Source organism: Aquila chrysaetos, chromosome 5 (assembly GCF_900496995.4).
Source record: "Aquila chrysaetos chrysaetos chromosome 5, bAquChr1.4, whole genome shotgun sequence".
NCBI lineage: Eukaryota > Metazoa > Chordata > Aves > Accipitriformes > Accipitridae > Aquila > Aquila chrysaetos.
Genome location: NC_044008.1, coordinates 69,795,885 through 69,817,035, shown reverse-complemented (window position 1 = coordinate 69,817,035; position 21,151 = coordinate 69,795,885). Strand labels below are relative to the sequence as shown.

Here is a 21,151-nt window from a genome sequence, read left to right as displayed (position 1 = left end):
CGCGGCGGGGGCTGCCCCGTTGAGGGAACGAGCGGGAGACCCAGCGCCTGAGGAGAGCGGCGGGGTGCCCGGGGGGGGGGGGGGGGGGCAGGTGGAGGGGTTGGGGGGCTGAGCGACACCCCCCCCCGCCTCCCTCCCTTCTTCCCTCCCTTCCTCCCTCCTTCTCTGTCTTCTCGGTGCCTGTGCTGGGGGAGGCCGGCCGCCGCACCTGTGTGGGAGGGGAGCAGCCCCAGCACCCTCCGGCTTTTGGGGGGGTGGGGAGGGGGGGGGGGGGGGGTGCCCCATCCCCGAGCGGGGGGGGGCTCCGCCGTACCGCCGCCCCCCCCCCCCCCCCCCCCGCCTTCCCACGGGGTAGGGAGCCGGGTTGGCCTCGGGCCGGCTTTCTGCGGAGCGCTGTGGGGAAAAGTTTATTGCGGGCAGCCCCGCGGAGCCGAGCCGTCCCGCGGAGCGGGGGCAGGCCGAGGCGGAGGCCCTCCCCCCCCCGGGGCTGGGGGGGGGAACGACACGCGTGGGGGAGCCGTGGGTGGGTGCCGGCAGCGCTGCGAAGCCTGTCACCCGCGGAGGAGCTGCGGGCACGTGGAGGCGGAGAGCGGCGGCTCCCCCTTTGTTGTGATCCCGTCTGCTGGCGGAGCGCTGCCCCCCCCCTCCAACCCCCCACCGGCCTCCTTGGGCTGGGCAGGGTTGGGTTAGGGTTTTGTTTTGTTTGTTCTTTTTGTTTTGTTTTTTTTTTCCCTTCTTCTCCTTCTTCTTCCTGCCGGCAGTCAGGATCGGTAGTAAAAAGTTTCAGATTATCTCGTACTGAGCGATGCAGGCGTACTGGGATACGCTTCTCTTAGTGGTCCGCTGAAGTGCTGGCTTTTCAGCAACTTCCTCTTGGAGTTAAAGCCTTTAAGGTTTAGTTTTCCAGTCGTGCTCATTTTAAGTGCTGTAGAGTGTTCTTTAATATTAGCACTTCAAAAGCTTTGGATTCTTTGCATCCAGTTCCCTTTTCTGTGTAATTTTTATGACTGTTTATATTGTGACTTTGTTCTTAATGTGAGGAGCAGTAAACCCGTGAAACCAGTTTCACTTTCAGGTTGTTGCTGGAAATGTTTTAAAGTGTAGCAATTTCTGTCCAGTGTGGCTTAAAAAAAAAAAAATAATCCTACTACAAAGCATATGCTGATTATGGTAGAAACTACTGTGTGTGAAAAAGTAATTCGTTTTAAAATAACGATTTAAAATGTGGGTGGTAGCCCTTGTGACTTTTCACATCTAAAACCAGTTAAAACTGAAAGCTGCAGGGCAGTCTTCTGTATTTTAAATTAAAATTATTTTGCAGGTTGGAGAACCTGCATTTAACTTATTTGGGTTTTGTATTTGTTTATAACAGTCCGATTTTGACTTGTAAGGAATGGAATAAAAAGGCTGTGAGAGAGTCTAATCTGGAACATTAAATGGGAACTAAACCACTATATTCCTTTAAAAAGGCAATCAATAATAGTCTTTACTCGTTGCTTCTGCCTAGGGATCTTTCTGAGGAAGTATGTAATGTAAGCTGTAGGGAAACATAGCAGAGGTATATGCTTTCCTATGTGGAAGTTATTGTTTATGCCACAGGAATAGTTTAGGTGTTGTTCTCGAGAGTGTGTAGGCTTGTGCACGTGTAAAAGGATTGTAGACTGAAAGTAAGAATTCTCTTCTTCGTTGTTCTGTAAAGAGAGAGCTAGATGACTGTGGCAGTAATGATAATCTGTACAAAAGTTCCCTCTCATTGGCTTTCATTTCTCTTACCTTCTAAAATTTGATTTAATTTTGCAAGGCTTTTGATACCTTCTGCAAACTACTACTGCATACCTTCATTTCTCAGGTAAGTCAGTACACTCTGGGTATGTGTGATATTTTGCTGAATCTGGCTCTGAGCACATGGAATGAGTTCAGATGTTGAAGATTTTGGTTTTGGGTTGGTGGTGTTTTTTGGCTTTTTTAAATTTAAATTGTGGTGGTTTTTTTAATGGTAACACAGTGTTTAAAGTGAAGTATTTGCCTCTTCCAGATACTCCTGTAAGGGCTTTGTAGAAACATAATGGAGTTTGTAACAGATTTTTAGTTTTCTCAAAACTCGGATATTTCACATATTAATCATCACATCCCCCCCTCCAAAATTGCCTGCTAATTTGATATATTTTTTTATGAAAGAGTCTCCCCTCTTGTGTGAAACCCCCTGGGGAAGAGGCTATGGACAAAACCATTGGCAAACAGCAGAAACTGGCTTCAGACAAAATGCTGTCATACATAGCAAATGAAGAGACAGGAAAAAACATTTCTGTAATTTTCCAGCAGAGATTTTACTTATAATAAGAGTGGAAGGCACATTTCCAGATAGAGGTGAGTTGCTTATATAAAAAAGTAAGTTTGGTTGGTTCTGATTTTCAGGAATCCCAACATGTTTAGCTTTGGGGATTTTTTTGTTTGTTTGTTTTTAATGAAAGCTGAAAGTATGTTTTCTTTAAATTGGTACCATGTTTGAATTTTCTTTTTTTGTCGTGCTATGAGACACAATTAGACTTCAGTTCCACAGGGGGCAAGCTAGTATTACTACAGTAAATTATTTTGGCCAGCGTACATTCAGAAGAGTTGTAATAAATTAGTTCCATCGTCTTGTTTCCTTAATGCTAACATCCAGAGCTAAAACTAAGCTTGTAGCATAAAACATTAATGAAACATTTTGAAAACTAAAGCTGTGCATCAAATTTAATACCAACTCAGAAATACACTATGGGAAACGCACGATCTGTTAAGGATATGTAATTAAAGTAAATGTGTCTTATCACAGACCCTTGGCTTGAAGGTTGTGGTGACCTCATTGTTGACCTTGGCCTCAAATACCATCTGTCCATACTTCTGTCATGTTTCTGGGGGTTAGATCTGAATATAGAAAGTGATGCCTATCTGTATAGGTGCTGGTAGGCCTTTGTTAAGCTACAGCTCCTGTACTCAAAGCTCTAAATTGCTGCCTCTCTGAATTCAAGCACCAGATTGATTCAGTAGTAACAACAACCATTTTGAGTGGTTTGAAACCTTTCTGTGACTGTTTTGGATCATCCTTCTTTGGCCAGGATGCGCTTACTTGGGGGCAAGAAGTTTGGTTAATTAATAATGGGGCATTTTTTGTACCAAGTTTTCACCTTCGAAACACTTTCTCATAAATTTTGCCAATAGTTGAGCATAGTCTTCATCAAGACACTAAAGCAATTTCCTGAGTAAGTATTTGATGTCTAATTAACATTAAATGGTTTTATTTTGTGTTTTAGCCATGCGTTGTTCACTCTTTGTGACCAATTTTTTATACTCAAAGGGTAGTTATTACGCTCAAAGAATGTATGCTATACATACTGGTTTGCTGACCAAATTCAACTGTATATATATAAGACTGTACGTTAAGAGAGTGAGAAACTAGTTATTTTTCATATTTATTTAGAGTTGCCTTCCTGCTTTTAGGGAAACCGGTTTCCTTAACTATATTCTTTTATCGTACCATTTGCCTTGTGTAATGGTTAATTAAGATTATTTCTTAAAAATACTTTGCTGCCAAGTATTCACAGGGAGGAGAGGAAGAACAGGAAAATGGGAAGTTGGGCAGAATAAGAAAGCAGTTCTTAAGAGTTCCTTTCTCCACCCATCCCTTCAATAAAGAAAAGTATGCAAGAAAACCCCCAAGCAAATAGTCTGATTTGCCAGTCCCACTTACCCTAGACTTTGTATTGCTCTGTGTAAAAATCTTTGCTGTTGAGGAACTGGTAATCTCATTAGCAAAATAAACCTTAGCCAGTGTGCGGAAAAGTTTGTCTCGTTCTTTTGTTTGTGCATTGCTTCCGCTTAACGTACTAGTAGACTCTCTATTAGTGGTGGAGTTACTTAAGCTACTGCTCTTTCGGTATTAACCAGCTACAAGGTTCTACGTTTTCTAGTAAGCCATACTCCTGCTCCTGCATATTTTGCAGATAGGCAGGATGCTACTCCCTCATTTGTTAGAAGGTGAAGAAGACTAATCTGGTTCAGTTTTGAGGAAAAGACAAGCTCCTCAGCATGAATTTTAGTGCTAAATCCAGCTTCTAAGAGTAGCAAAGTTTTCTGTGTTTTTGTTTTTGGTGTTTTTTTTCTTTTGTACGCCTATATTGTCAAACATGGATTGATCTTACTGTGGTTGTAATTGTTAGGTTAAGTTACTACTACTGTTAGTCTCTGGTAGCTTTTTTGAGCGAAGGACTGCATTCTCACGGACAGTGTCTCAAAATTCAGTGGGAACACCTTGCAGGGTAATAAGCTCTTCTTTCTGAGGCTTCCATTCATAGAGGTCCTGCAGCTGCCATGGTTAGGTGCTTTTTTGTCAGACAGGCAAGATATTGCTAGTCAGCTGAGGCACACTGCTGCTCATCACTTGCAAGAACTCAGCAGGAACTGCAGGCTGCTGCTGTTACCAAAGTATGGTTCTGTTTGAGGCATATATTGTCCTTTTTGTAAGGATGCTGGTTTTGACATTTGAGTTCAGAGTTGTACCCCAACTTTTTTCTGTTTCAGATGTTAGAGGTCCTATTCTTTTGCAAACTCCATCTAAGTTCTGCAGGAAGGGTTACCAGATACTCCATGTGTTGTTCACTTGTTTCTACAAATGCTGTGTTTCAACATGGGTTGAAAAGAACCTTGGTGGTGTGTATTATCAAAATAGAAGTGTTTTTATCTGCTCTAGCAAAATTCCAGCATAGGTATTTGCATATCATCTTTCCTAACTTCCACCTACTTCTGCGTACAGAGTACTTTGTAATTTTTTTGTTGCAAAACTGTACCTTTTCCAAGTCTCACAAAACATACTTTAAGTAGTTTCCCCAGAATATCCAGGCAATAACTGTAAATTAACATTAAGAGTGTCCTACATAAATTATCTGGCAAATGTGGTCATCTTCTAGCAAAAGCTTGGATAAAAATGTTTTATAAAAACTACAGTGTTATTTTAAAAGAATAAGCAAAGCTGCTGTTTTGAATCACTCATAACTTGACCTGGGACGATTTGGCCAAATACGAAATAAATGGAAAGTTGACATGAGACTTGTTTTGACAGTGTAGTTAAACTCGACAAACTTGATGATTGCTACTTAGGAACTTGTATAATGCTGAAGAATGATTTTCTTAATAGAGGGCCCAACTTTATATATAGAAAGCGAAAATGTTTTCTCATCTGTGGATATTTTGGCAAAGAGGGCTTGGCATCTAAATATGTGATGCAAAAGAAGAACCAAAAAAGAAAGAGCCAACTGTGCTATTGTGGTATCTGCCATTGTAATCTTGCACCATGCTTCAACTTGCCTAGAGCAGCCTGTCTTCTTTTCTGTGCTACTGGTCCTTCATCTTGCCTCCAACTTCCCATGTTTTCTGTCACCTTCCCTTGCAATGGAAGCAGCGCTGGCTATAGAGTTTCTCTACTGTATCACTGGGAATTGAAGGGACTAGGAATGGGCTGCACTTTTCTTCCTTCTGAGCTGCTACAGCATTTCAGACCTCTGCCAGCAAAGTACTGGGCAAAGCAGAACTGCAGTGTGGGTCCAGAGTTCTCCAGTCTGGAATGGAAAAGGGATGTCCCAAGACTACCTTGTACTGCAGCCTCCACTTAGGGTTTAAGTCCTCCTTTATGTGGGATGAAGCCCTAATCTCTTAGTAAAATCAGATCAGCTGACTTAGGGAGGATGAGTGAATGAGGAAGGAGACCCTGCCTGTGGGCTCTGAAACACCACTAATATCTATCTGTAATACTAGAAGGGATCATGGTGTTCTGGTATTAGTGTTACGGATGGTTAATATGGTATTGCATTTTATTTCTTAGCAGAGACTGTGGTCAAGAAAAGTTAGATATTGTGAGACATTAAGGAGCTCACAAAATCTTGAGGAAGATGACTAGTCTTCATGTTCTGATATGTAAATTACTGGCACTGTTCGCAGAACACTGTATCCATGGCAACGTTGTGCTCAACTTCTGCCTTAATCTACACACACGTGCACACACAAACAAATAACTGATCTTATATCTTGTTGGCTAATAACATCAGTAATAGTGTACAGGTAAGTGCAGGTTACCAGTGCAGGTCAGGACGAGGTTTTGTTCTGCCATTGCTCAGTGTTTTCTCTAATGCTTGCAACCGTTACCCTAGCTACTTCAGGCAGATGTCAGTTCCTTCAAGGAGTTGTCAAGTTGTGCCCTATCCTAAGTTTTGATTGGTTTTAATATAACTTTGGATTGTTGGCTGAGGAATGTGTGCATAATTAACATTACACTGACTTTTTTTTGTTGTTTTGTTTCACAGCTGCTTTAAGTGTTTTAAATTTGTTTATCTTATTGCATAACCTTTTGTGCTTACTGGTTTTTGTTTGTTTGTTTTTTAATTGGATGCTAGGATTGGGTCAGTGTGGAAATCAGGTTTCCCTTTTAACTATAAGGAAATCCTTCCATAATAGGATTTAGTCAGATTGCAAAGGAGAATAGCGAATATTACAATAAAGGGATAGCATGGCAGAAAAAGGCTCGGATGAGATCCAACAATAAAGATGTTCAGGCATATACTCTCTAGGAAAGGGATTTGGGGAATTACTGTGATGAAATCTTAAAGCTGTGAATCCAAATGCAGTTTAAGAAGGAAAAGTCTGATCACATTATTATTTTTCTGTCTACAATGACTTTTAAATAAAATTAGCTCTTGGAAAAGGAAGTAGAGGCAAACGCTTTTATAATATTTTTTTTCTGTTTCCTTGGCTATACTTCTTTCTGGCAACTTGTGCTTCTATTATAGAATTTGTCTTCTCTTTATCTGTTATTTCCTCTCAAACTTAGTAGATGCTGTTAAGGATAATGGAAATACTTGGAAATTTTTTTTATTTTTTTAGCTTTATGAGGGCAGCTCATGTAGCAGTAGCCTTGTTTCAGTAGAGCTGTCTAAGATACTAATAAAGTGAAAATTGTCACTGTATTAAAATGCATGTATTGGATGTACATCAGAAGAGACATCGGTTAATCTGTTGTTTATACTTTAATGTTTTTTGTTGGAAATTGCTTAACTGCTATGTGCTTTTCAAAATTGTATGGTTTTGTTTGGCCTCAGATTTTTTGGTTATAGGAAAACTATATTATGTAACAAGTTTTCGTGTATGACAGTGGCAAATTAGTCCCCTTTCTATCTTTTACCATTTGTACAGACCCTATTGCCATAGTAACTGAGCTCTTCATAATTGTTAATGGATTAATCCTCAGAACATCCCTGTGAGGTAGAGAGGTACTCCCGTTTCACACGTGAGAAACTGAGTCATAGGGAAGCTGAGTGACTTATCGCTCACCCCACAAGCCAACGAAAGCAGAGATATACTCTCATTTCTGTTCCTGTGGAATAGTGCCCTCTTGATTGAACTGTCTTTTCTCTGCCCAGCTTTCTCAAATGAATGAATTTTAGTGAAATTGGCTGCAGCCATCTGGAATGTGCTCATTTGCATATAAGATCTGTGTGGCTGTCATTATTCAGCACATCAGGTTTAATGAAGTCTGAAGACACCAAAAGAAAGAAATGTATGGACTGCTACTGTGTATTCTCAGTGGATCGTGAGATAGATTTTTCTTCCTGTATATCACAATACCAAAAATTGGCTAGTTTTGACTATACCATTACTAATTTAATGGGCAATATATGGCTCGTATCTCTGTGCTGATAGAGCAGTTTGTTAGTACATCTACTTTTGAAGGCTGACTTTGACTTTTGAAACTTTTTAAGTTTGACTTTGAAATACTTGTATTCAGAATGCTCTGCTATTCTTTGGGGGTTTTGTTGTTTGTTTGTTTGTTTGTTTTAATTTTTAGACAGAACATACTTCACGAGCAGAAAGGAAAAGACGTGATTCATTCGGGATGTTTGACGGTTATGATAGTTGTAGTGAGGACACCAGCAGCAGCTCCAGTTCAGACGAGAGTGAAGAGGAGGTTGCTCCTTTGCCGTCCAGTCTCCCAATTATAAAGAACAATGGACAGGTCTATACTTACCCAGATGGCAAATCTGGCATGGGTAAGTATGTGGTGCATGAATACAAAGAGTTTGATGTTTGTGGGTTTTAGGCTGTGCTGTGAGTTGGGAGGGTCCAATCCCAAATGTTGGTCCTGACTGAAAAGGGACCAAAACAGCTGAAGGGTTGGGGTTGGTTTGTTTTGGGACGGGGGAATTGTTTGGTTTTTGCTAAACTGAAATAAGATAGATTTTTGAATCCTGTTATCAGGAAGGAAATAGTATGGGAACATCTGTCCTCCCATCAAATGTGTGTTGTGTATATATGCACATGCATGTGTATGTTCTCGTGTATGTTGTTTTTATTCTTTGAGCTTTGAGGAAAATGTCAGTGTGTTCTCTCTACGCTTGGGCATTTATTCTCTCTACCCTTTATTATATATGCAATATATTAAAACATATTTCTTCCTGTACTAGGAAAACTTGATTATTGCTACTGTATAAATTCTATTAGCGTATACCTGTTCACTACCCACTAGCTGTGAGCTAGAGTATACTGGGAAAAAAAAATTAAAAAGGGAAGATTGCTTTTATCATCGGGTAAAAAATATTTTAGCCAAAATCATTAGTGATTAGTAGAGCTCTCTCTGGGTAGAATCTTGGTATTGTCTCATTGGCATAAGTTGCTCACAAACTCTTATTCATCATGGAACAACTCAGTGGATGATGGTGTCAACCTGAGAAGTGTATGATTCCAGCTAGAAGAGAATATTGGTGGGCTAGGTTACTTTGGGTAGACTAATTTATGATTCAAAAAAGAGATCTGGGTTTATTTCAGGTTGGAAGTATTAAATATTTAGAGGAAATCAAGACTGGCAGGCCCAGATTCAAAGCAGACGTTTCCTTGAGAACCACAAAAACACAGAAACTGGCTTTGGCTGATTTACTGGGTCATTCACTTCTACCAGTGGTAAAATTAATAGGGAGCAGAAAGGAGGCACCCTTTCATCAATGAACTTGAGGTTCTTAAGTGTTTCACTGACATTTGTGGTGGTGGTCTTGTTTTAAGTTATTTTTCTGTGCAATTCTTTTTGGGGTCAAACCCTAAGAAACTGTTTGTTGGTGCCACCTACAGGACTTTCCTTATGTTGTCGATGTTCTGAATTTTTACTGAGGTCTTTATTACACTGTTAACATTTGGCTCTTTCTCTCCTCTGATTAGCTACATGCGAGATGTGTGGAATGGTTGGTGTCCGTGACGCTTTTTACTCTAAAACAAAACGCTTCTGCAGTGTGTCATGCTCTAGAAGCTATTCATCAAACTCCAAGAAGGCCAGCATTCTGGCCAGACTTCAGGTAGCGGTACAGACACCATTTTCTTTATATACTTATTATAGTCTGTGTTTGTAAAACTTGCATGATATTTTAAGATAAGTCAAGTTTCTTAACACATTAAAATTTTCACAGAAGTGATTTTGTAAGCCAAAACTCAAAACCGTATCAGTAATGAACGAATTGCTTTGCTCAGCAGAGCAAATTACAGAGGATACTGACTCCTTATTTCAATTCTGCTGCAGTGGCCCTTCTGCAAGAAAAAAATCAGGAAAAATCTTCAGTCTACATATGTAGTGACTTGAAATTCCATGCATCTCATACCCAAGATACTTTCTGGCTTTAGAGAGCATAAAGGTTTATTTAGAATTGTTGTGTTTTGTTTTCGACGGTTTTCTTAACTATATAGATTTGCAAACTGGGTTTTGGTCTGTTCACTTAAAATAGTAATCAAAAAATCATGAAGATATATTTGTAACATTCCAGAAAAGATGTAGAAATGTCAAGAAATATCATTATATCCTATCTCAAATTCATTGCGACAAATGCTAAGAAATTGCATTGGTATAAATTAGATTATAAGTTCTTCCTTTTGACCTGCTTTTAAAAGAGACCTTTTTTTCAGTTAAACAGCAATGAATCTATAATGTGGTTCAAGTTGGAATACTAGTACAAAAGTAATGTTTTGGACATTCTTTGTTGGTTTTTAAATTTATTTAATATTACATGTAGTTTTGTGATACTTAGTCAACTTCCACTCTGTGGTGTTCTAATTTTAGTTAAATGTACCAGAGAGGTGCTACAGACCTACGGAAATTTCCTGATGGGAGTTTGGAAAGACTTTATTTACTTAGCTTTTTTTGTTTTAGGGTAAACCTCCAACAAAGAAGGCTAAAGTTCTACAAAAACAACCCCTAGTGGCTAAATTAGCAGCATATGCTCAATACCAAGCAACTTTACAAAACCAGGCAAAGACTAAAGCAGGTAATGGCATATGAACAGAGCTGAAACAAATTCTTGGTAATACAAGATTTGTGGCTCATTAGCAGCTTCCTAAATAAAATAACTTTCTCTTAGCAGCTGTCCCTGTGGAAGGTTTCAGCTGGGGTAACTACATCAATAGCAATAGCTTTGCAGCAGCTCCTGTTACCTGTTTTAAACACGTAAGTATTTTTCAATATGTGCTATCCTTTGGTGTGTGTGCATGAGAGAGAGAGAGTCCATGTTAATTCTTGAATTCATTTTTGCAAAACTTACATATCCAAATATGTTTTATGGTTTTGGACTATGAAACTTATGTTGTAAACTGCGGTAGTATGACTGCTTTTTAGATAGGTATCTTTGTTTTTATCTGTCCTTTAAAACCATTCCGAACACTATCAGTTACTCTCATCATACATGCTCTCATAAACAAAGAAGAAAGTAAAAGGAGGACTATTAAACCCTTGTGAGGTTATTTTTCTCACTTTAAAGGTGCAAAATCATCGAATGCGCTATGGAGTATCAAACCAACCAGGTCATGCAATATTAGAAGTAGTTACAAAAGGCTTTTTAGATTGTCAGGCTTGATCCATTATGTTGAACTGATCTTTTGGTTACACATTTGGATTTGGGATTTTTATATTTTTTTTCCTTAGTTTTTCGTCAGATTCTCTGTCAGTTGTGCTGGCAGGTAGGGTAGAAATTGAGGAAAATGAAGGGTTTTTTATAAATCTGAAATTAGAGAAGTCGGTTTTCTTTGTATTAGAGTTACAAAAATTCCAAACAGAAAGTCCTTGGTCATTAAAGAATGTAATTAGGGGATGAGGAAAATATTTAGCAGCATCTGTCTTTAATGCGTTTGTTAAATTCCAATTATTAGATCTTGTTTAAAATATTGTCAGTACTTGCTGTCTCTTAAGTAAAAACTTTCTGACAGAGTGTTTTCTCAGCATACCTTTATTTATTTATTTATTTGGGAACTTGAAGTGTTTCATCCTCTTATAAAAAGTTTTATTTTGCTCAAAACTATGTGATGAAAATTGCAATCGGAACAAACATTTTGTTTCATGGAAGTTGTCCGTAAGGGAGAAGAGAGACATATTTTCTGTCCAGTTCTGGAATTCATGCTGAGCCCTGTCAACTCATAAATCAGTAGGAGTTGAGGGCTCTTGGCAGTTGGCACTTTCTGAATAGCACCCTTTATGCTTAGAGGCCTTAACTATTGCCCAGAACAGAGCCTTGCATTAGTATAGCTCCGTGAATTTGTATCAAATTCCACGTGCTTGAATAAGCATGTTTTCACTTTGCTATCACACTTATGTACATGCTATAATAATTTCATAAGTACATATCAAAAGGTATTGTTTGATAACATGGGCTGTACTATTATAACAACAAATGCTTCATGATGTATGGCATCCTTAGTTAGGAAACAGCTATGATAGGTTGCTTGTGAATTATGCTGTAACATTCCACATTAAAAGGAGTTCTATCTTCCTTAGTGCTTCATTCATTAAGTTGAATGGTACACCAATAATGTGAACAGATACAATACTAATGTTTGTATTTTACCTAGAGTAGTTTCACAAGCTGCATGGCAACAGTTCTGCTAAGCCTGAATGTTGTTTCTTTTCTGCCCCCGTTTTCCCTTTTATATAAAAGTAAAATGCAACTTCTGCAATATCCTTTGGAGATTTTTACTTCTTTGGTGGACATTAGTTAGTGTTACAAGGTAGTGATTTGCATTTAGTTTTACTGTAATTATTTCTTTGAAAAATATATTATTTAAACCAGTCAGGATCTGAAAATGCATTAGTACTCTCTTGTTAGATCCTTCTCTCTCTCTCCCCCCTCCCCGCCACCCCCCCCCCCCCGGTTGATAACTAACAGAAACAATACTCTTTTTGTCTGTCTGGAAAGATTATTGCTATGTTTTCTGTGAGCTATATTGCTTTGATTTGTAAAAGTTTGTATTAGTTGTTTGTTTACCATCCATATTGTGGATCCCATGCACGTGTGTGTCTGTGAGATTGAATATATAAAGCTTAATCTGTTCAAAACAAATGTTTTGAATTGACAGTAAAATCATGACACATCTACCCTTAAATTTGTTAATAGATAAAATATGCATCTGGTTATACTGGGTGTATCTGTATGGATATTTGATAGGGAACATTAGGATCAATATTAAAGAAAATTTAAGGGAATTATAAAATGTGGGATTTAGCTTATTGGTTATTTTTTTAATAACCTGGCATACTTCAGTATTTCAGGTCTGATGTAATTCTCCCAGATCAGCTGGGTTTTTTGCCTGGGGAGTTATTTCCTCTTCAATTTAAACAAGTTACATTTTAGAATTAAAACATTTAAATCTTGAAGTTCTCTCTATCTCTTTCTCCATACGGGAAGAATTAATTTCAGTCTTTCACTGCCCTTATTGTGGCTCTTGTACTTCCCTGTTACCTTCATTCCAGACTTCAGTGTTGAGTAACACTAATGAAATTCACTAGCAACAGTACAACTATGCCTACTTTATAGTTCAGTAAACTGAAGTAGAGAATCTGCTTTGGTTTATGTCATATAGGAAGGCTGTGATAAAGCCAGAATTACAGTTTGTGCACCTTGCAGCTTTTTTTTTGTAAAACTGCATTAATCAGACATGCAGCAATAGCTGATGCAGGGAGGAAAACTCTTAATTTAATGTTTTTAATATTGTGTTATAGCTTAGTAACATACAATCGGCTCATTGCTAACCTGCATTCCAATTTCATTTTCTTCTAAACAGTTTTTTCAATATTTGCTTTTATTAGCTCAAACTATTCCTAGAAATGAAAGCAACTACAGTGCCTTGAGTCATTTGTCAGTACTACTTAATTTACAACTTAATGCACAATTAATAGTAATTATTCTTTTCCACTCTGTTGCTAGTGAGATGCACATTTCCTGAAGTTAAGAATTTTTCAATCTTTCTTCCAGTTGAATTTTATTCTGAGAATATTTTCATTCTCTTGGTTTCTTTTGTTATTAAAATAAATGAATAGTTTGATTTAAGGAAGCTTTTCCAGGATTTTACACTAGGTGGCAGTGCTTTGCTTTGAACTTTTTAACTTTAGACCATTTTGCATATTGTCTGCTCTGGCATTACCTTTTGTTGGGGTACTGTTCACACACAAGCCTTCAGCATTGTAGCCTTATGCTTCAGGAATTGGTAGCATCACTTTTCCGTTAAAATCCGGATTCAAGTTTCAACTCTGAAATCATGGCAATGTCGGTGCCATCTAAAACCTTTAGAAGCCACGAGAGCCATGAGCTCGTTTAACCCACAGGTTCTTTGTTCAGCTAGACATGTGGGGATACGTAGCCTTTAGGTGCTCCTGTCAAACAGGACCTTCCTGATTGCAACTTACCTTGCAGAGAAGGCAGCTGCTGCTCACAGATAAACCCTCTCAAGTCATCTCCCGGCGCAGGAAGCGATGAACCAGATCTTCCTTGTTTGGGAGTGACGTGAAGTGGATCTCTTCGTCATGAGTCTGAAAGGTAAATTTGTTCTTACCTGTAAATTATGGTTCTGCTAGTTCGCACTATGCCAATCCAGACTTCAGAGTTACCCTTCCAGCCAGCAGATGAATAAGACTTAACACTTACATAGTGCTTTGAGTTTTTCAAAGCACTGTGCAAACACTGATTGGTTAATCAGATGAAGACAGAGAAGACATGAAGGAAGATGGCTGTTATAGCCCTGGTTAATCCAGTCTTCCTCCCTTAAGAATATTCATAATGAGTGAAAAAGGAAAAGATGGCACAGTATACCAGGTATACTGTAAGCCATCACTTCAAGACAGTAGTGTTATCTGGCATTTCAGTAGTGATGTTACACAGGATGGCTTCCTTCTTCTAAAGGGTGAGCCATATGGATTGGTGTAGGAGAACTAGCAGAACCAATATTTTCACAGACAAGGACAAATTTAACTTTCTGCTATTTCCCTCTATACCAATCCATGTTCTAGAAATAAAAATTTGTGACATTTCCATTACTATTTGATGTGAGGAGAAGTGTTTCTATATACTTTTCACTCTGAATCAACTGAATAGATGAGCAGGCAGTAAAATATCTTTCAATTAAGTGCAGCTGGATTATGAAATTATTCAGTACTGCTATTTTAGATTGTTTGGCTTCATCTGTATCTCTATACAAGGCAACAAGATTTACTAAAATATGCAGTTTGAAAAGTTTATTTCCCCAATTCAATTCAAAAATCTACACATGTCAATTTAGAGATGATAGAGAATATGTAATAGCACTTGATTAAGAAGCTGTATCTGCATATTTTGTGTGTGAAAATAAGCCATCATCTTTCGAATTCTTTTTTCCTCTGTCTGCCAGGTGGCAGAAAAGAGCTCTGCAGTCTAGACTGGTGTAGATGGGACATAGCAGAACATGAAGAGACCAGGCTTCAAGAATAAGAAACTGGCATACTTGTAATAACTTATTTTTCCTTTCATAGTTAAAACTAGTTTTGAGTGTTGCATGCCTAGCCTCAAATATTTCTACTAGTTAAGGGTATCCCTTTTTAAGATAAGTTTTTGGCTTTTAGTGCTACTAGTTGACTATTGCTGATTGCCAGCAAAATTCCAGTATTGTGATTTGCAATCATTCAGGAGTAATCCAAGTTTCTTCACTTCTGGCTCTTGGCCAGAATCCTGTGAAGTTGGAGGCTATTCGCACTGAGCAGTTAAATTCTTTGTTTGCAAAGAGGTTTGTAAATGAGAGACAGCCTTAGAATACTGTCTGTCCACTATGGTATGGAACCGGAGGATCCCTTCAGTTGTCCCTGTGATATCTGGATATTCTCTGAACTGATAAGAATTTATTTTTCTCAGAACACCTTAGAATTGATATGACTGTTCTTCTGAAATACCCCAAATCCGAATCTTTCCCTTCTTGGTCGTCTCAAGTTAAATGCAGACTGAGTCATTTTCTGTTTCGTTGCCAATATAACTTCAGTTGAGTAACTTTTAAGGTTTTAGATTCTTCAGCACTGTGTGTTTCCGATATCTCTACAATACCATCTTTGAACAGAGCATCGTGAAAAGATAGTCAACAAAACATTCTTGAGATAGCCAACTAAATGTAATTTTTATTTCTAGTTTCCACAAATCCTTAGTAGTTTATCAAGCTTGTGTTTCTTTTTGTTACTAACACATTAGTCTAAGCCTTCAGGACAGTGTGTGAGGAATCTCGCTGTGCTTTTCCTTTTGGCATTCATTAAAAAGGTGCCACTCAGCCTTCTCTTCTTTTTGCTTGCTTGACGGAATGATCATTTGCAGGTGATATGAAAGCCTGTTCCTCTGAGAGGATGTGAACCAGTGGGTGATAAACCCCACCATAATAAATCATCAGAATATATTCAAGAAATAACTTTTAGGCATTTTTTCAGGAATATTTCTGATTTACAAAATATAAAGACTTTGTCTGTGGTACAGGTATGAATTTAATGTACCATAATTTTCTTGCAAGTAGAATTGCAGAGGAATTACACCATTCCCACTAAAATCAGTAGCCTGCACCAAGTTGAAACATAGTAGAATAAAGCTGACCTGTGAGTATATGCGGTTTGTGCTTGTGCTGTACAGATTTTTAAACTTGGAATCCTATAGTTTTTGCAGGAAATACACAGTAATAATTGTATACAATTACAATACTACACATAAGCTTCAAATCAAAACCAAGCTAGGTTTTCATAGAAAGAGTGTTTTCTGAACATATGCTTATGTCTTATCATGTATATTGATTGTTTTGTCTTCTTAAGTCACTCATAAAACACTGATAAAACAAAAAATAAGTATTATCATGTGGTGAACTGGTGACTTTATTCCCCCCTACCTTAAATGATAGGCACCTATGGGGACATGCTGGGGTGATATCTCAGAAGGAGTGCGAGTGGAGGTTCCAAACACGGACTGCAGCCTACCTACCAAAGTCTTCTGGATAGCTGGAATTGTAAAATTAGCAGGTAAATATATTTTAGTTGAAGTTATTAAAATAATCAAAATAACTGTGTGAAGGGAGCTAATAGTCAGTGGTCACCTGGTTAGTATAATGTTGACACTGGTTAGGTTGTCAGAGCTGTGTCAATAGATTATATGTTCTAGCACTATCACTACATTACACTGTTTTAGAGTGGTTTCAGTGATGCTTAAGAATGGCTAGTGGGTTTTTTTTTTTTATATTGCCTCAGAGTACAGTAAAAGCAGTGCGGAATGAGGAGATAGGAAATTGTATGATAGCTAGCATAAGCCTCGTTATACAAATCACTTGGTTAGGAGTTAAAAATTCAAGGTCACATAGCTAAGATGATAAAGCAGATACTATGGGTAACTAATTAATTTTCTCCTCCTACATATAACTTCTAAAGGCTTATAGTTCAAGAATTTTAATTAAAATTTTACTTACATGATAGCACATGCACATTTATCAAAGTAATCAATTTTGTGCATTAATAACATGCAGAAATGTGCCATAAGATTAATGTTCTATAAAAATTTATAGTCTGGAAAATCCAATGTAATATACATTATGATTGGTAAAGAAATACTAATATATTTTTTATAATCTTGTTTAATTTTTGTCTTTTTTTAAATGGGATTGCTTTCTTTCAGGCTACAATGCTCTGCTAAGATATGAAGGCTTTGAAAATGATTCAAGTCTTGACTTCTGGTGCAACGTTTGTGGGTCTGACATCCACCCAGTTGGTTGGTGTGCAACCAGTGGGAAGCCCCTAGTCCCTCCTCGAAGTATGTAAATAGTAGCCTTACTGATTGATATCAAAGTCTTTCCTTATTAAACTAAATTTGCTCATGGTCCAGATATCAAAGTATTTTTTTACCATAGCAAGTCTTTCAACAGTTATGAATAAATCATTTTAACTTTTGGAAAAATAAGGACTTGACTGAAAGTGTTTCTTGGAGTAGCCCATCTGATGCAACTTAAAGTTTTTAAGATCAAGGTGGAAGCAGTTAGCTAATCAGTGATGTGAACATGCACTGATTTTATTTATATTTTGTTATTAAATTCTTTGCCCTGACATACCCATAAACTTAATCTTGGGTAGCATTCATTCTCTAAAGAGGTTTTTGTCATTATTGTCATCCAGGCTTTTTAACAGTCATCTGGGATTTCTTCTTTACATATTCCAGACTCTAATATTGTCTCTAACGGACACAATTAAAAAATCAGTGGCTTATTTTTTCCCCTTCATTTGCAACAGCCATCCAACACAAATACACAAACTGGAAAGCTTTTCTAGTGAAACGACTTACTGGTGCCAAAACACTTCCTCCTGACTTTTCTCAGAAGGTAAGGCTGATGCAATATCAATGATGTACTATAAACGAAATTGCAGCACAATGTGAAGAACTGAAGTATTTTACAATGGCACATGAGCTCCTTTTATAGTGAAGATGATACAGTAGTTTCTTCCCTTAAATACAGTTTTCCTGTGAATTTCTATTCTCCATTTATGTCCACACTTGTCAGTATGTATTTGGAAAACTGTTTCCTCTAGCACACAGTAATTTTCTTTAAAAACTAGTTAGTCTATTGTAATTCTAAAATACCCCAATTTAAAAAAAAAAAAAAAAAAAGTGCTAATAAGCTACCCTGTGATACATAAGAAAAATTAAAACTGATTTTTCTAATTCAGGAATGATTTTTATCATGCACTATTTCAAGAAACTGAACAAAATGTGTTCATATAGCACATATTTAGATGTACATACTTGTTAATACTTTTCATCTGCTCTGGACTAGATTTTTTTTGCTAAGTCATGTCTTTAAGTGTTGCAGCTGCCTGTATAGTGTGCTGTAAGTTTACTTACTAATATTGTGAGATGGTACATAGCTTTCAGTAGGAATATGAGACTTATTTGTTGTCTTACACCGCATCTAATATTAAAAAAAGAAAAAAATCACCAAAAAACATTCTGCACTTGTTGATTTCTATTTAAAAATTGGCTCGGTTGAAAGCCAAATTAAATTGGCAAGATCTCAACACTTTGGGGAGTTCGTAATGGAAATGGCTATTGACAGATACTGATTTTTAAACAAAATGTATTCTCACAAGGCAGATTAACATCTATTTTCATTCTCTTCCTTTCTTTTTGGTATATTACGAAGAAATATGTTTGTGAGTGGCCAACTTTAATTATGTTGAAGGTTTGTTTTCCATGCCTTTTTATAACAAAGTATTTTAATCCGATTTTTTAAAGTGCTGTATTCTGAGTGGATGACAAAGAAAAAAAAAAAACCTTTGTTTTTGTTTTGGTTAAAATTGTTAAGGTAATTTTATCCATTGATAACAACTGAACAAACTTTCACTAAGTCAATGGAAAATTCCTGTAACCTTCAATGGAAAATTCCTCTAACCTGTGCGAGAATTGTGTTAGGGGCTGTACTTGATACAATTAAAGCATTGTAGGATCTATTCTACTTAGTTTTCTGAAACGTTTCATTTCTCCCCAGGTACAATGAAATATAAGTGAAATCATCTGTGTCATTTTTGCAGGTTGATTAACAAGTACTTGAATTAAATGAAAAGTGCATTGATACTGCATTTCAATAGCAGAAGACAGATGACTGAGGAAAAACAGAGTATATTCTTACAGAATGGGTTTTTTTCTGTTACTTTAAGGTGTCTGAGAGTATGCAGTATCCATTCAAAACTTCCATGAGAGTAGAAGTTGTTGACAAAACACACCTTTGTCGAACAAGGGTAGCAGTTGTAGAAAGTGTCATTGGGGGCCGGTTAAGATTGGTGTATGAAGAAAGTGAAGACAAAACTGATGACTTCTGGTGCCATATGTACAGTCCACTCATTCATCATATTGGTTGGTCTCGAAGTATAGGACACAGATTCAAAAGATCTGGTAAGCTTGTGTTTTAGAGGTGTCTTTGTGGGTAGTATTGGCTTGGAGAAGTCTGACTTAAGCAGTACTGTCGCTTTATGCAATTAATAGGACTAGCTTGAATAATGACCCTTAAAAATTTATGTAATGCGGCCCAAGGGTTTTACCAATTATATTACATTCAGGAGTTTCAGTTAAAAGTATAATTAGTGTTTTTTGCAGCATTGGAAAAGCCAAAATAAATTTTAGGTTGATTTGTAGTGTTGGTATCTAGAAAGATTCAACGGTTAGTAGTGGTTAACAAACTGTCTAGGCAGGAAAACCTTGAACTTCAATATTCAAGTATGGTAAACCTACTTTTTCATGGTGATACCTGGAATGACACAGTCTTGCTCCACAAACTCCTAGTTTCTTCACATTTGTCTTTTTTTGTACAATACAACATGTACAAGTATCCTATTAGATACTGATTTATTTTTTTTACTTGCAAGTTTAGGGTCTATCTAATATTTTTATATTGCAAGATTTACATGTTTTAGAGGGCATTAGGAGATGGGCAGGGAAGATGAAGTGACAGCCTAATAGATGGTACACAGTTAAGGCCCTTGTTATCTTAAATACAAAAATACTTGTACTTTGAAATATTTAAGGCTTCTAAAAAAAAAAAAAAAAAGTCTGTGTTTTAATATTTTTCTGCTCCATTGAGCTTGTATCCCTTGTCAGAAACAGAATTTCTGTAAAACATTCCACAAGGCATCCCTTCAGGAAAACCTTTGGTTTTCCTAGCACTTAAACTTTCACTGAAACCATTTATAAATAAGAGTAGTTAGAGAAATCTGGAACAGTGCTACTTGCCAGAAATAATGTCTGAGAGTTCCAGGGATACCCCTTGGAAAGTACTATTCAACAGCTGGCTAAAACCAGCCATATATGTATTTAAAGTGATTATGTATAATTATATAAAAAATATATAAATAGAATTTTTTGTCATAACATACTGCAAAGTAGTTTACTTGCCCCTTTTTTTGCAAAAGCCTATATGTATATTTGTATCAATATCGTGACATAATCAAGTGCTCTTGTAAATATTGGATATTCGTTTTTTTCCATAAATGAGATTTGTGTTATAGAGGTGTTTCAGGTAGAAGTCAGTAAGGAAAATAGATGGATTGTGTCCTCCAGATTTTTGTGGTAGTCTTATTATAAACTGTGGGCCTCCCACACCAATGATTGCATTGTATGTTAACGAATTCAGAAAAACATACTGTCTGCTCTATTAACAAAACTTCTGAATAATATGTACTATTATTCCTTGTAGATATTACAAAGAAACAGGATGGACATTTTGATGCACCCCCACATTTATTTACGAAGGTGAGTTTGCTAGCAAGAACAGTGTTTTCTTGGAGTTGATGAGGACCTTTAGTTCCTGGTGTGTGTAAAACAGACCTGAAACTCTACTTAAGTCCTGGAAATATGCCCTGCACAAGCATTACTTTTTTTATTCAAGCACTTACTTGATTTGGCCTCCCTGACATAAGCAGAGATGATAGAACAGGTATTTCAATCTGTTTCTTTGGCAGTGTGGGGTTATATTTTGTTCCAGGCTTATTAGATTCTTAGCTTCTGGTGCTGTTATGTGATTCTTTAGGCAAAAGAGGTTGATGCAGCTGGAGAATGGTTTAAAGAAGGAATGAAATTGGAAGCTATAGACCCCTTAAACCTTTCGGCAATATGCGTGGCAACTATTAGAAAGGTAAGAAAACAAATGTGTATTTTGGGAAGGTAGATAGGAATCCTTTTTTCATTCACCTTTATTCAGGTTTGAAACAAAAAACTGAAAATAAATGCAGTTAATTCACACAGTGAATGTTTATGGAATACGTTCATTAATTGTTTATATACAACTGCTATGAAAAAGA

At 37.3% G+C, this 21,151-nt stretch overlaps 1 protein-coding gene across 15 annotated transcripts in view; it reads left to right on the top strand.

Annotated features, from left to right (window-relative positions):
• Positions 1-21,151, top strand: part of MBTD1 (mbt domain containing 1) — a 40,494-nt gene that overhangs the window by 341 nt on the left and 19,002 nt on the right. For 3 of the 15 annotated variants that reach the window (XR_005932424.1, XM_030014066.2, XM_030014065.2), the window contains exons 2-12: positions 1,802-1,849; positions 7,874-8,075; positions 9,235-9,374; positions 10,214-10,328; positions 10,422-10,507; positions 16,222-16,339; positions 16,986-17,120; positions 17,594-17,682; positions 19,016-19,250; positions 20,548-20,603; positions 20,881-20,985. Coding sequence is in view for 14 of the 15 variants with exons in the window: in XM_030014066.2 (XP_029869926.1) it covers positions 1,802-1,849; positions 7,874-8,075; positions 9,235-9,374; positions 10,214-10,328; positions 10,422-10,507; positions 16,222-16,339; positions 16,986-17,120; positions 17,594-17,682; positions 19,016-19,250; positions 20,548-20,603; positions 20,881-20,985 (1,329 nt within the window). In the remaining variant the exon portion in view is untranslated. Of the gene's footprint in view, positions 1-1,801; positions 1,850-2,178; positions 2,368-5,857; positions 6,094-7,873; positions 8,076-9,234; positions 9,375-10,213; positions 10,329-10,421; positions 10,508-16,221; positions 16,340-16,985; positions 17,121-17,593; positions 17,683-19,015; positions 19,251-20,547; positions 20,604-20,880; positions 20,986-21,151 lie in introns of all 15 variants that reach the window. The other 12 variants (XM_041123576.1, XM_030014072.2, XM_030014068.2 and 9 more) reach the window with 12 other exon arrangements.